This window comes from Ascidia mentula, chromosome 6, assembly GCF_947561715.1.
Source record: "Ascidia mentula chromosome 6, kaAscMent1.1, whole genome shotgun sequence".
In the NCBI taxonomy this organism is placed as follows: domain Eukaryota; kingdom Metazoa; phylum Chordata; class Ascidiacea; order Phlebobranchia; family Ascidiidae; genus Ascidia; species Ascidia mentula.
Genome location: NC_138571.1, coordinates 16,329,311 through 16,344,765, shown reverse-complemented (window position 1 = coordinate 16,344,765; position 15,455 = coordinate 16,329,311). Strand labels below are relative to the sequence as shown.

Below are 15,455 nucleotides of genomic sequence, written 5' to 3'. Positions count from 1 at the left end.
GCGCAAACAAGTCGAGTGAAAATGGACAACAAAAATAATCGCATTAAACATGTACTGACGTCAGGTTCCACGTAATTGTTCTAATTGTCCGTGTTTCGTCAGTCGGTTGGTTCAATCCAGTGCCAAGGTTGTATGTAACACGCAACACAATCAATAATTTATTTGTTTTATTCGAAATTAATGCGGGAAGCATGTTTTCCTCGGGAATTCGCCTCTAACGTAACTTTTTTTATTAGTATTTTTTACCGTTTGCCTCGCAGTATTTTTTTACCACTTGACCGCAACAACTTGTAACTTTTTCCGCAGTGGCCGACAGACGAAATGCCCTGGGTCGCTCGGCACACCGCAAATCCCTCATGCAGGGCATCCTCAGCGTGGCGGGGGGCGGAGGGAAACCCCCTTCGTCGGAACTGAAGGAGGGCAAGCGTTTTCCCGACTACTTGGGAGAGAAAGACGACGAATATCAGTTTCCCGATTGTTGCCATAAGCCGCTGAAGGAACCCGACGAGTTTTACTTGAACAAGGTTGGTGGATGTTGGGTCGGCGTGATGCAAATGTGGTCGTTCGTCTCTTTAACTTGCTTTTTTTTTGGGGGGGAGTGCAAAATTGGCCATACGGACTCAAAACTAAGTATTACCAGAACACATAATGAGATTTAAAAATTTGGTTAAAAAAATTTTTTCTGGGAGCTCTGATTTATTTATTGATTACAATCATGTACAACGACAATATCTATAGCACGAGTCGCTAAAGAGGGAAGATACGTTTTTCGATACCTTGGTAAGAAATCTGTGGACCACAACAAGTCAGGGTCATGAATTTCATTTACAGTGAAAAGCATGACTAATGAAAACAGTACAAAGAACCCAACAAAAGGCTTGCCACTCATCACTCTGTTTCATCCAGTTTATTATAACCACTCCATATCCAAAGCGAGATGTTTTATATATCTATGTTAAGCTGATGTTGTGCCTACTATGAGGATATGGGAACACGCGTTGTTTACAACCGTACTTCCTGATGAATACGTTGGTGTTTATTAATATTATTGCCAGAAGAGACGACTCGTAGTGTTGAGATCACAACGTCAACATTTTTCAAGAGGTTTTTGTTTCCACCGCGTCAACAGTTGCCGAACTCCAGCTATTTTACTGCTCGACGCCTCATTATTACAACACCATGTGTTAACTTGGCTGCTGGATGTCGATTAAGGGCTGGCATTCCTCCGACATTTCGACAAGTAATATCAGACTGCTTGCAAGAGCAACAGCAAACGCGAGGCATAGGCCTTCACTGCTTCTAACCAACTCACTTAATAAGCGTTGTTAGCGATAGACACGCTTGATTTTATGAATTGGTGGATTAGCTTCCTTGCCTCTGACAAGACAATTTCCCTCGAGATTTAAGTTGTAAAAGTTCAGGATGAAAGGTTTTTTCCAGCCCTTCTCATCGTTGCAATCCACATACACTAGTGTCCTGAGAAGTCATTGCAAGGACATTTTGCTGTAGAATTATGTTATGACGTGGCCAACGATAGAGTTGAACGTATAGGTTGTCTGAGGCGAAGTACAAAGAAGTTGTGGACAGCGTTTCAAGCGAAACCGCAGTTTTGTGAACATGTTGTTGATGAAACAAGGGTATTCAGTTCGACTTCACCTACGCATGCTCACCTCGATTAATGTGGTTAGGTTATTTGGTCTTTAAAACGCGGGTGTCCTTTGCAGAATTTCGAAACTCTGCCAGTGTTGCGTTTTCAGCAGGAGCCTTTAACAGAAATTTAACAGATAAAGAAAATGGAAACAGCACTCAAGTTTCAGGCTAGGCTGGTAAGCCTTTCCGGAATAACCTTAAGGTCAAACGATCGTTATTTTTCCCTTCGCAGACAAACGATTACAGAACAGAACTTTAGTGAATTGCGCTAATTTGTGTGATATAAAGCGTGTTCTGGACCTTTGCTTGCGACATTCCTGGGACCGGCGCGTCCATTCGAAGAACTAGGCAACTAGCTTGTGGAGCACAGCCTTAAGGGGGCGCAACACTTCCCTGATTTGTTCCCTGCCTATATACTAAAAATTAAACATATGGTTTCCTTTCCAATTGGCGCGTTGAAAAAATCTGCTTTCTACTATAGCAATTTGTTAAACAGCGATTTGTTTGACAGAAAGTGGTTTATTCAATAGGGCGTAAAAACGGTAAACTTATCCTTGTGGTGCAAAAGGAACCTGCGCCGACCTTTGGACTTGCTTATTGGTATTTTGCAGAACAAGGTCTTTCAAAGAGAAAGAAAACGTTCGTTAGCGCAGTTACGCAAATAGTGTTTTTCTATGAAGCTGGCAGGAGGTAAGCTCGCCCGTACTGGCGAACTCGACGCTGTTTTCACGTCACGGTATTCTTGCTTTAAATCAACCGTTTTTTGGAGAAAATCATTGACGTTCTTGCATCTCTGAGTACAAAGTGCCAACGAATTCCCCCCAAAGCTGGTTCGCAACCTTCCATTGCTAAAGATAGTAATTGGAGAAAAGGCCAGCGTCTGTAGCGTAAGTGCGTGCCCCAAACCGGTTTACATGACTCATCACATGGGGTTTTGATTTGCTTACTTTCGTCCATGATATATGATCAACTCACTCACGTTATTGTCACCCATCCGATGACCTTGCTAAACCCACGTGGTTTTAACGTCAATCAATTAAACTTTTGTGGAAGGTGTGTAGTAAAAGTATTCGTCAGCAAACTAACGAGTTTTTTTTGGTCGTTTGCAATTGTGCCTTAATTACTGGACACAAGATCGCGGGGTTGCAACGAATTCATAATTAACAAAATTAATTAATGCATAAAAGTTATATTGTTATGACAATTAAGTCAAATTGGTCGTTGTGTTGTGGGTAATTTCCAATATATCATCTCTGCTGGCGTTGGCCCAAGTCTGACCATATAAGCGTTTTCGATACTGGTACATTCACCGAGACTTTTCAAAACCGGGTAAACACATTTTTTAAGCACCGACTAGAAAGCGGTTTTCTTGGATCCACCGATGGTTAGAAACAGTTTCGCCCAATGCCCAACCCACGCCGTTGAAGTGCCAGACGTTACGTCTCTGTCAACTTTTTGTTATTCTTTCCCGCCTCGACGTAATTTCGCCCCCAAAACGGTCAATTCGTGTCGGCATTTGCATGAATAAGGAACCCCCCATTGTATCCTCGCTGCCAGGTCTTTTTTAATTCGCCAAATACCCGGTTGTCTTGGCAACGTCCGCATGGGGTGAGACCGCACCTTGTCTGTCAACAACTGTTACCTCTGGGTAGGTCTGTTTAGCAAAGAGTGACTTTTAATTGCGGTTGGCATTCTTTGATGTGGTTTGGATTCGGATTTGGGCGTGGCTTACTGGTGTTTTGTGATGAGCTCCTAACTGGATAACCTTCATGTTTTGTTTGGTGCCGAAGTCATTTTATTTGTGGTGTTTATTTCCCATACGCGTGGTAGGTTTTTGCGCGAAAAACAAACAATTTGATTGGTGGTGCCGAACCAATTGGAAACTTGTGCAAGTTTATTTTTCCGTTACTTGAATTTTCAACGATCGGAAAACCATTGGCGTTACGTCATAGAAAAAAATAGTCCTTAAACCAGTGAAAGGTATAAATTTATAGAACGGTTTAGGGGATGCAGTAAATCTTATTTATTTAGCGACTATATAACAACTTTGAAACTTCCTTAAGCGTAAACGTGCGTTTCAATCTACCGCACCACATATGTTATCATATACCGTATAGTCGAGTAATTTTTCTTCCTGCTTCCCATGAGAAAAATGACCTTTTAACCAACTTCGTGTTCTTGGAATTCTCGTCAAATGTAGTTTCTTCTTCTTCCACCCCATCTCCGCCCAACAAACGCCGCGATTCGTTGAACGCTCGACCAAAATGGCACGAAACGGGAGCACAGATGTTGCGCCGCGATAACTTGTTCCACTATCGATCGGCCGGAAGATAAAGGTGGGAGATTTTCCAATCTCGGGTCTCTGGAAAAAATTTCCACGATGCAGCAACGGTTGCTGCCGTCTATATTTTCTTATGCTCATCCTTAACCGCAAACAGAAAGGGAAATGAACCAACACAGGTTTTTTGACACGGCCAAATGCCACGCGAGTGTCATCCACTCACAGTGGTGGGATTAAGCCGGTTTGCACGAACCTGTTCTTGGAATTTAATGACCTGTAAGCGTTGTCAACAACCTTATGTGTAGGTCTATGTTTTACTTGGAACAATGTATACCGGATGCTAAAATATTTGAATAACACCACTGCCCACAGACACTGGCCGTTTGCAACGAAAAAGGCTGGGTTAGTATGGGTATTTGTAATGAATATCAGTTGAACTGTCCTTGGTGAAACACAGCCGCTATTACTTTGTTAAATTCATTGCAAACCGTTGTTTTAACGCCGATGGTGTCAATTTGCGTTTTGTTTTCAAAAAACATAGAGGCTCCTTGTTATGCCCTTGTTTTTATCAAGTAATTGCACGATTATATCAGTACCAATCTATATAGTGATTACGGTTACATGTAAAACGTACATATTTCAATGTTCGGCGTGAGAATGTGGTTTCAATTTTGCAATCACAAAGTTCCGACGCCAGCGATTAGCTTTACTCAATAAAAGTTTTGGGCGCGTTTGTTCTCTTTGGTTTTTTTCCGCAGGAAACGCCTTTGCTATCTTTAACAGCTTTCCTATATATGGGGAAAATGCTTTGTTTATATAATCGAAAACAATTGAAATAAAAGAGCATATTTACCTAGCGAAAAATCTTACAAAGTTGTTCATAATGAAGCAAATTCCAGGTCAATGTTTATGTTGATACACCACGTACGAAAAGTTGTGCAACAAAGGAACGTTGTCTTAACTTAGTTTGCATAAAAATACCATCACCTTGCCCTGTTATTTATGGTGTTATTATCCGGTTGTCGCACATATCCTTTGACCAAGTTCTCTCTTTCCAAGCCCTTTCTAAAAAAAGTACACGGACCCCATTTCGGGGTAAATGACACAACCCTGTGTTATGTGTAATGGGTGAAAGCTTTCGTCATTTATCTTTTCATGACGTCACGTATTCATAACCGTTCAAATCCATTTATGGAGAAGAAACTGCCATCAGTTTGTCATCAACCAAACCGCCACTCAAACTATATATCCGCGGTTATGACGAAACGCAAACACGCCGATCGGCCCTGATTCCATCTAAACATGCGGCCCCAACGCCCATTAAGGGCCCGTTAATGGAGCCAGGGATCCGGGTGGGGCCGGCGCTGCTGCATGGAAGATCACTCGTGCGTGGCGGCGAGTTGAAATATTGTCGCCAACGGGACGACATTGAAGTATATAGTTATGTTTTTCCTGGAAGTGGTGTTTTATTGTTAGGGACGACTTTTACTGGCCTGGGTTGACTGGCCCACACACGGGACGGTGGGCGAGATTCGGGGCCAGATAAGGGACGTTCGTGGGAACACTCAATACCCTCTTGGGCGTGTTTCAAAAAATCCGAACCATTTCTTTGTCGTGAGGCCGACTACAATCTCCCTACTGCCCCGAACCACCCTCTGTCAGTACCGTGTTAAGGCGTTGGACATGCTGTGTTTGCATAGCGAACGATATGCGGGCATTGTTGCCGAGTTCTTATTTTGGCTTGGATTTCAGCTTGCCGATTGATAGATCACCTTGACGTGTCAAAAACGCTTTGGACGCGCGGGTCCCAGAAAAGGGAAATGAAAAATAATACTAGTGGTGTATTTTGTTATTTTTCATTGGTCGATAGATTGGTAAAAGATAAAAACTGCGTTCTCCCCGATAAATAGCAGTTGCCGATTTTCTTCATAAATTTTGGGTCAAAATTCTACGCCATAAGCAAGTTCGTTGATGAAGAACTGTGCCCCGACCCCGACGCGATACAATTCGCTTTTCAAACACAAAAGACCCCGTCCGAAAAGTCACACTAAAAAAACTCACGCCGGTGTTGCAAGTCACAAAAAATGAAATAAAACCTGAAAAAAATGCCACAATTTTTGATAGTTCAGACCATGATAACACAACCAACCACCGACGCACAGGAACGATATGACGTACGCTCTACCGTCTGCGTCAGTTACGTCATATACGGGTTTAAGAAAAAGGTCCCTGCGCCCAAACAAAAGTCTGGCGTCGTGGGGCACGGCTTGGAATACGTCGTTACGCTATCCAGCGAACTTGGGCTTCGTTGATTATCTTATGACAGCTTCAGTTGGAGAAGGGTTGTATAGTTGTTTCGTCTGCACAGTTTTTGTTCTTCCTGGGCGTATATATTTCTAACGAGTTTGCATTTTAGTTTATACTTGGCTTCTCTGTTGCGTAGATGACTGTCATAAAAAAGGTGTAGTTGTTTTGCAGATGTAGCTTCCTATTTTGTAAGGTATCTTTATCACGTTTTTGCGATGATCAAAACGGCATTGATTTCTGACATAACATTCGTGGTGTTTCGGAGCAAGCCTTTTCACAAGTTACAGTTTTGTAAACAATATTCAATAAGAAAAGTAATGCATGCTATAAAGCCTTATTGTGGGACGCCGTTTGTTGTTCGCTTAAATACCCTCAGCCGAGTTCGTAACTCGTCATCATTTACGACTGCGGCTAAATTTCAGGCAAGTTTGCGAAAGAAACCCCTGTTGGAACCAATAGCCTAAGATAGTCACAGCTGTGGTATGTTTCTAATGTTGCCGTTCAGACGACATTGCTATCTCTGCAACGTCACTGACGTCGAAAGTACAAGAAGCCAGGCTTGATTGTCATTAGTCATTTAGCCATATGATAAAATAGTCTGAAAGTTTGTCTGTGACGCCATGACTTTCATCGTGATAATTTACTTCAGGAAAGTGCATGGTATCGCCATAGTTAGGGCCAAGGCGATTTCCAACGGCGTCTTGGCGATCTCAGGCCCCGATAAGAGTGGTCCAGGATTCTGCTGTGAAATCACAGATGAATGGCAATTGTCGTAGTATTCGACTATAGGAAATCAGCACCATTTCGACACCTCCAGAAGTGTCTTTGTATGCTTGTTATCTTCGAGTTCTAGGTTTGAAACCGTGTCAATACAAGAGAGATAGACAGAGACCAAAAACAAGATATGGTTGATGCTAGTCAGTGGAAACAGAGGCGATATTAGTAGGCATGCCTTTGGCTGTTAAAATAGTGTGAGAGCAGGCAATTAGTATGTTGCCCCAACAGTTGGTGAGCCGAGGTCGTCGACTAATAACTCTTAGACGTACAGAAAAGAGGTAGTCGTTTTGTTTGTAAAAACCACGCGTTCTGGTACTAATGAATGTTGGTGTGCCACATCGTTTTCCTGCGTTTACCTGTTCACAATGATACCTCAGCAGGTCAAATATGCGCTATGCCACAAATTCGAACTTGTTACGGCAAATGCAAGCGGAATGAGGCGTGTTTTTACGTGGTAAGCTAGGAAGGCTGCCTGACTTGCACAGTAAAATGTCAGATCGGGTTTCGTGTGCTGGGTAACGAGGGTTCGAATCCCGATGTAGTCAAAGCGAAAGACAATACGAATTGGGCGCATAAACACAGCAAAATATGTAAATCATAAAACCGTTAGTGGTACGTTTCATTGCCCAGACTCTCTTAATCGAAAGACATTCGGAAATATCGGGAAATGTTTACTATGTACACACAATTATTAATGAGCTATCAGATTTCATGTCTCCCTAAAGTCGATTCCCCATGTTGCGTTTGCACGTGAAGTTATATAAAGACCAAAACAAAGCAAGCTCTAGGTCCCCTTTCTCCCCCCAGGGTAAGAAACCTTATCCGCTACCAACACCCCCGAATCCTTCCGACGGCCCCTGACATACTCCCTCCCAGAAGCCACTTAAAAGCGTTCTTAGGGGGGTGTCTTCGCCACGGTGAATTCAGTCCCGTCTTGGTGCCCGACCTCGCTTAACGAGCCACTGCAAATGCTTGAAAGATTAGCCCTGTGTAAGATGTACTCGCATATACGTTGGAACGTAACCGGATAGCTAGGCACGAGTCTGCTGCCCCCCTGCGGTCGGCAGTGAGCCTTTTAACTCACGGAGAAGAGAAAGTCTGCGGTCAGTGGACTTGCTCTTTCGGCTTGCGAAAGACATGACGTCTGCAATCTGCGATACCGTGTTATGCTTTGTTGGGCCCACGGTGGATTCTTTTGTGAAGGGTGGGCTGTACTTGTTTTTTTTTCGTTAGCTATGATTTTCCAGAAAGTTATGGAGGTATCGTATAATGGCAGAAAGTGTGAATTTCGTGCAGTATGAATTTAAGTAGACTTCTAGCCATTAAGCTTTTTGGCTCTTGGCATTTTTCGTTTAATTTAATAACATTGTCGTTGATAATACGTCAAATATAAGCAGGCAACTATACACGTGACATTGCTGTCGCTACTATAGTAGCGTATACGTCACCGAGTGAACGCAGACAAAACAAATGATCCAGACGAAACAAAAGAGAATTTACCGGAATTTAGGAGATAATCAGTGGAGTTAGCACCGACAGTTGTTTCGTTTCGTGTTGAATCAATTAACAGACATCGCGTTCCATCAATCTTTGCGAATGTAGCGCGCTTCTTTCATGGCGAATTAACCGCTTGGTATTTCGCCGATTCGGATGAGCGCAGACAAGTGGTCGGGCTACCGTATTAGTGTCGGTTTAACTGACCGACGTTAAACGTCCGGACTACAGGATGTGTTACTTTTCAACGGTCTTACGTCTGCAAGAGAGCCACACACGAGCGCGCGTGAGGCTGCATGGCGCTCAATTTCGCTTTGCAGTTAAAAGCAAAGGCGTTTCTTGGCAAATACTTCAAGTAAAGCTTGGAGAATTTTGATTCATGAAGTTGATCATGACAGACAGGCATTGTTGCATTTGCTCCCAGGGGTCTTCATTTCAAAGCAAAGGGTTCTTCTGGCAATTGCATGTTGAAATTGGAACCCCGTTTTAGCTGCCTTGAAACCAGCCCTTTTCAAATTCCTCTTTTATGGTCGTTTTAATTAACTTGTAAGCAAGATGTTGTGAATATCGATGTCTTCCGTTGCTTTACAAACAGCCTACGGTCATCTGCAGAAACTGTACTATAGTAGAAAGTGCTTCCAATTCGGTATAGGCTCTAGAGTCACCACCTGCGAACGGCATCCGATGCCATTTGTTACCGGAAAACAGCCGGCTGAACGATTTCGATTTCCTGGCGTCTCTACTATCGTTGCACTAACCGCAGTGTACTACAAACCGTGGCCATTTTTTTCAAAAGAAAGGCGCTCGAATTTCGCACAACGTTCGCCTTTCTACCTTGCGGTATTTGGTGAGCGTCCTGAACTTGAAGTTATATTTTTGGTTCACATAAGCGAATCGTTCGGCATCCGCGGAGGCCAGTTAGAACCTAGTGTCCCTGCTCCTTGGTATTTGTAGTTCAACTTTTGCTTTGAACCCCAAATACCGTCATATCGTCTAACAGAGTGATGTATGGTGTACTGCTGGTCTCGTAGACAGGGCGTTACAAATGTGCATCGGATATCACGTTGCACTCCTAATGCATTGAACGACGGCTAAGTAAAGCTCGCAAACTTACAATGCATACGAAGCGTTTTTGTTGTCACCAAAACGATCCGCAAGGTTTGCAAGGTGTAAAAACATCAGGCACTGGGTGGTCTCGTGTGTATTTTTGTAAACATATTTTATGCTGCTTTGTGTGTTGTAGTGCACGCTTTAACATATCCATACACCGCGTACCAGGCTATACTGGCATCCCAGTTGTGGGATATTCGACACTGGCAGTAAGACTGTTATGATTACAAGTTCCTATGGGCTGTTGCTAAAAGCACCTTGCTTCTGGATATGCTTTATTGAGATCCTAGCCCAATTTAACCGACTTTTCTGCTCACGCCGAAACCAAAATACGCGATGCAAGTGAAAGGTGTTCTGTGTTAGCGAGCTCAAGCTTTTCGATGCTGGTGTCAAAAATGGAAATATCACTTATATGCTTGTGTGTATGAAGACACCAAGTTTTAGCAAAACATTTTCCGTGAATTTTACGGTTGCTAACCAGTTCGTGCCACTTAGACCACAAAGCAGCTTTAAAATGGGTTGCGTTGCTAAAACCGTGAAGCATTAATTTAAACACCGCTCGTGGTGTGGAGTTGCTGTCGCCAAGTAGTCGGATAATGTAACTAAATGGGAAAAGATTAAGTCTTGGTAAAATAATGCGAAAACACCCCTCGGCAATATCAACAGATATTATATGTTAACATGACAAATTAATGCATAACGTAATAGTTAAAGAAAGGCTGTATTATAGTCACCACAAAGTGGAAGTCTTGCTTGGCTAATTTAGATGGCAAGAGCGGTGAAAGTCGCACTAAGGCTGCACTGGCGAAATTTATTGAGTCGAAACAGCGTTTGCAGCTTGCTGAAGTAAGTTAAACCTTTTTGTCATGGCACCAATGGCTAAGAAAGGCACACAGGGGCCAGACGTGTGGCAAGTGCACTTTGACGGGGCGTTAATGCCAAGAACGTTACGGTTTTGATATGGTAGCGGTTGGATCGGGGGTCGAACGGATATACTATGTACACTTGTAAACCGCAAACGTCGGTATCGGCCCTCGCAACGCCACAATGCAATTTTGTAGTCTTAGTAATTTTGTTGTGTTTATAAAGGTTGGCTTCTGTATGATTGGAGTTACTGGACAATCGTTCCGAATTAATTTAATTTTTTCTAGGAAAATGGAATATCGGTACAACATTCGCATGTAAACTGCTGTTTCTCCAAATTTAAATTTTTTACCGTAATCACGGTTTTTGCTCGACAAAATACGCGGGAAGTATTTATAATGGATGCAATCAGTCCATGTGAACTTGCGTAAAATATTTAATTTTATTCACTCCCATTGGCGCAGAAACGGTATAAGGGAGCAATAAGAGTTTTTCAACCTACGTTTCATGCAGCCGGGAGTGGTGGCATTCAAACATTTTAAGGAGGGGTTTTGTCAAAAAAAATTTAAAACTAATTAAAGCCATAAGTTTATTTTTACGAGGTGTGTCGTCATTTTGTCCTGACTTCGTCTTTTAAAGAAAGGTCATTGCTATGACGTAATCAATACAAGCCTACAAAATCGGATAACGTGACTAAAATAATAATCAACCGGGTAACGGGCTTATTTTTGTCGTAAGGCAGCGTTCTTATTTTATAATCTAAGACAAGATTCTAGACTCCACATCAAAACAATTAGCCCTGATACTAAGTAATTACACGCTTAATTTAAGCCAAAAAACATTGTTTTTTCAGCAATTAGATCTCGAATTTTAATAATGGGTTCGCACAAACCCTGTGAGTGCCACCACCGGCCACAACATGTTAAACATGCAGAATGTCACTGTGATTTAAGCGGGAAACCATGAAATTACAGGGGGACATTCACGTATAGGCAATGCTCTCTTACAACAATTCTGGGGGTTGTTTTGTGCCAATGAATTCACCTGTGTAAACGCTCCGACGTGTTGTTACGAACCCTGGCCTCGGTTAAAGCAAAGAAGAAACGCTAAACCCCATCTCCCGTAACACAACCAAACAACCGAGTTACGCAAATTATTTTTTCGGCGTCGTATCCCAAAACAACCCAAAAACCGCCCAGCTAATATAGAATAAACTAACCCCTGTGGCCTTCGCAGTGGCAAGGACGGTGGCGTTTATTGGTCACGCACGACTGGGCAATAAAAACAACACACTGATCTTCCAAAAACTTCCTCCCACTGCTTGTCTTATTTCATCAAACCGTTAGTTTAGCGCTAATGACACAAACGCCGACTCTTCTTTCATCTTCACTGTAATTCGATTTTCTTCCAATAACTCTGTAGGGTGGGCGTATTTACCGTTAAAACACCGTGCACGTTTTTCTTCTGGGCCCCCCCAGGCCTGAACAGTGGCGTTTTTTGGGGGGCTGCTGACCGTCGTCGAGTTAACGAAAATCCTGATGTCGACGAAGTGGTCGTTTTATAGGTAGTATTTCCAACATTCCAACAGAAGACTAATTTTTTTCACGCCTAACAGAAAATTTGTACGATGTAAATTACAATATTTAAACGAATGCTTGCGTTTGTGCGATCACAATGGCATTTGTGTCGTATCGACGGCGCAGTTGGGGTAATGTTACGTCCTCACTTGATATCTGGGTGCACAATTTAGTCGGACGGCGCCGAGATTTAGCTGTGGTAAAAACAAAAAGTTGCATTTTGAGTGTACAATGATTGCGGATACGACGTTTGTTCCGTTCGCCATTGAAACGTTTGCTAATGAATTTCAGAGTTAGGCCATGTTGTTTGTTTTGAAGATTCACAAAGCCGTAAGTTATGTTTCTAAGTTAAAGTTACTTATGACTTTTTTTTGTTTCGTGGGACGCTTTGGCGTATGAGTAGCGCTGTGGTATGGGATGTTTTGACGAGTCGTCTTTGAGAGAAAAAAACTTGGAAAGTAAGCGGTGTTCTAACAGCGTTTCATACGATGGTTTTGAAACTCCAGTTTCATGATTGTGGAGTTTACCTTTTGAACTTGCGATTTAAAAGCACGAAACTGCCTCCTCTGTCACTTTGACTCCTGCGAATTTCCATTTTCCCAAAATAATTTTGTTTTGCTGTGCTTGAAGGCCGTTATGACGTCGGTAGTTAGACTCTAAATTGTCACCGCTTTAGCGAATACACGCTGAGTGGTTATGAATGCCACAGTCAGAAAGGTTTCGTCAAAATGCGTTCGTGATCTATCTGTCTTCAATCACACGAGATTAGGTAAACTGTCGGAAAATACTTTCCAAACAGCATTTTTTTAGAAAGGAAGATTTGTTCCAAAATTGCGAAACAGTGTCTTGCCAACAAAGGAAGAATACGAATATTTCTGATATGCCTATGACGTAACAAGTTCAATTACATTTACGCGAATACCGCTCATTGGTTTTCGGACAGACTTTTTCGTAGGAAGTTTTTATTGCAGCTTTTTTTACCAATGGCGCAGTACCGTATAAGAAAAAAGGGAATAAGGTCGTTTTCTTTGGATGTACGGCATAAATAGGTTCCTCCCACACGCAGAAATCCTTCGAAAACATCGCCAATAAAAATTTTACCATGACCGAAAAATAGAAAAAAATTAGGGTGACTGTAGAGAATTGCGCTTACGTGTTTGCGCGAAAAAAACAAAGTTTTCTTCGTTTCCTTTTACGGCTTGCGGATGTGTTTTGCGCTGGCCTTTCCTCCAGTCTCAAAGTGTGTTGTGCAGCTCGTCGCTTGCTCAGGCGCTATAAGAGGCAGTGTTGTGTGTAAGAAAACTTGCATCTAGCTAAAGGAAATATGTTCTGTGAGACAAGAAGTTCTTTTCAAAAAACAGTTTTGATAGGTGGTGGTTGTGTATATTTAAACACAGATAACTACATTTAATTTGCTTTTACGTTTATAACTTGTCGTAGTTTTCTATTTACAAATTTCGCATATAGAAGTAAACCCCGATTTCTGTAGTAATTACAGCGGTAACGTACAAACGCTTATCTAAAATATACGATTTTACGCGAAATATTTTTTATAAATTGGTGATTATTTGTGAAAGAAATTCGCGACGCACCTGAGAGCACACACTTTAAGAAACCTAGATAACTATGCATAACCCCTATTAACGCTTATCTTGTGTATATATTTGCGAAATAATTTCTGTCACGCAACTTTCAAAAAAACAATAATACAGTTGTGTAGCTGACGGATTAAGTCAGAAAAAAACGTAGATGAATTGTTCAATTGTTCAGTGGCTCGTAGTTTCTCTCATACATTATCGTTTCAAACGCCAAAAATTATGGTTTCTACGGATGTACGTGTTGTTGTTGAAGGAGCTATTACACGATTCATTTGCGTTTATTTTGAAAGTTTCTGCACTCGCTTATCCATCGCAACGAAATTTAACATTGGCTGTAAGGGAACTTATTGAGTTTACAGTGCTATGGACTGTGTGGTAAGCATTGCGTCGCAAGAGCTCGACAGGCATTTTCTTTTTAACACAAAAACATTTTTCGCCAATTTTTTGCACCCTGTGTCGAATGTTCGGTCTGTGAACTACTGACAACCACGCGGGAATAAATTTCACCGAAAAATCTGTCAGACTCTCGCTTCGCAATGGAGCTCTTGTCAAGTTTGAACTTGTCAATTTTCGCGTTTAACAGAATGCGGGCTGCATAATTCATGCAGGTTGCAATTTTAACTGGTTGTATTCAATTACGTGCCGACCTTCGTTACGTTAAACCTTATTTCGCCACCAAAAAATGAAAGGCTCGTGCAGGGTTGGACCGCGGTCTGGGGCGCAACAGGCAGATTTACGCAAACGCGTCAAGTCAAGTTTTACAGCCATCCGTCCCTCGTTTAACCCGTTATCTCAAGCCGATTTTCAGACCAGAAGTTTAGAAATGGTTTTGAATTGCAGATGGGATTTTTTTAGAAACTTAAAGAGCCAACGAAGCTTTCCAGATTATATGCAACACGCTATAGGTGGTGCCATGTAACAATTTTTACGCAGCGCGGTGTCCTATTCGTTCTCTGTTTAATTTCGCCGTTTTAACGGGAGTTTGGCTTTTGATCTTCTTCACGGTTGGCTTCACTTGGTGACGTCATCGTTTGTTGTGGTCCGAAGGCAATTTCGAAGTGATCGTATCGGCCATAAACTCGTGTTGTTTGCTTTCTGACTCTGGTTGTTTTAGGGAAGTTTAATATCCTTTTTATTTTTCTTTGTGCCCTAATTCAGAACGGTGGTGCATAGTATGTGCTTCTGTACAAGAAAGCACGTCTGTTTTATCGATTACAAATTTAAAAGTTACTTTGCATGTTCAGCTGTAGTTTGTTATACAATGTTATTGAGCAGTTATGTTCTCTTATCGTCTGATTAAACCAGGCTCGTCTGCCAGGAAGCTCCAGTTATAACAGAAAATCAGCAAGAAATCCAACACGAAGTAACTTAAGGTTTCGCAACCATTATGGCTCTTATTCCCCACTCAATTTCCCATGTGGACAAATCAACTTTTACCAAACCCAGCGTTTTGAGAAGAAGCATGTCGACGGGCTGTCCACAAAGCGTGCACTTCGTGGATGTCGTCGAAACCGCATACACGCAAGCCCATGGCTGTCGGCCGGGCAGGACGGCCCGAAACCGGTCCTCCTATCGAAGGGCCGTCTCGACGGGCACAATACCGATTCGAACCTCAAAGCCCGAAGGGAGCCCGGACCCTGGCGCGGAGCCGCGCAGTTTTGGCGCCGATTTCGTTCGACAACATAGGGGAAAGTGGAACGGCCGAGAAGCCATCACTAGAACTTTTGATTTGCTCACCAATATTGCACAGATTGTGAAAACGCGCTTTCCTGGCGAGGTGATTTCTCTCTCGCTGAC

The 15,455-nt window shown here is 42.4% G+C and overlaps 1 protein-coding gene across 2 annotated transcripts in view; it reads left to right on the top strand.

Moving 5' to 3' along the window:
* LOC145906487 (sodium channel protein type 5 subunit alpha-like) overlaps positions 1–15,455 on the top strand; it is a 46,219-nt gene that overhangs the window by 9,342 nt on the left and 21,422 nt on the right. For both annotated transcript variants that reach the window (XM_082993916.1, XM_082993915.1), the window contains exon 4: positions 307–524. In XM_082993916.1, the coding sequence (XP_082850042.1) occupies positions 307–524 (218 nt within the window). The remainder of the gene's footprint in view (positions 1–306; positions 525–15,455) is intronic.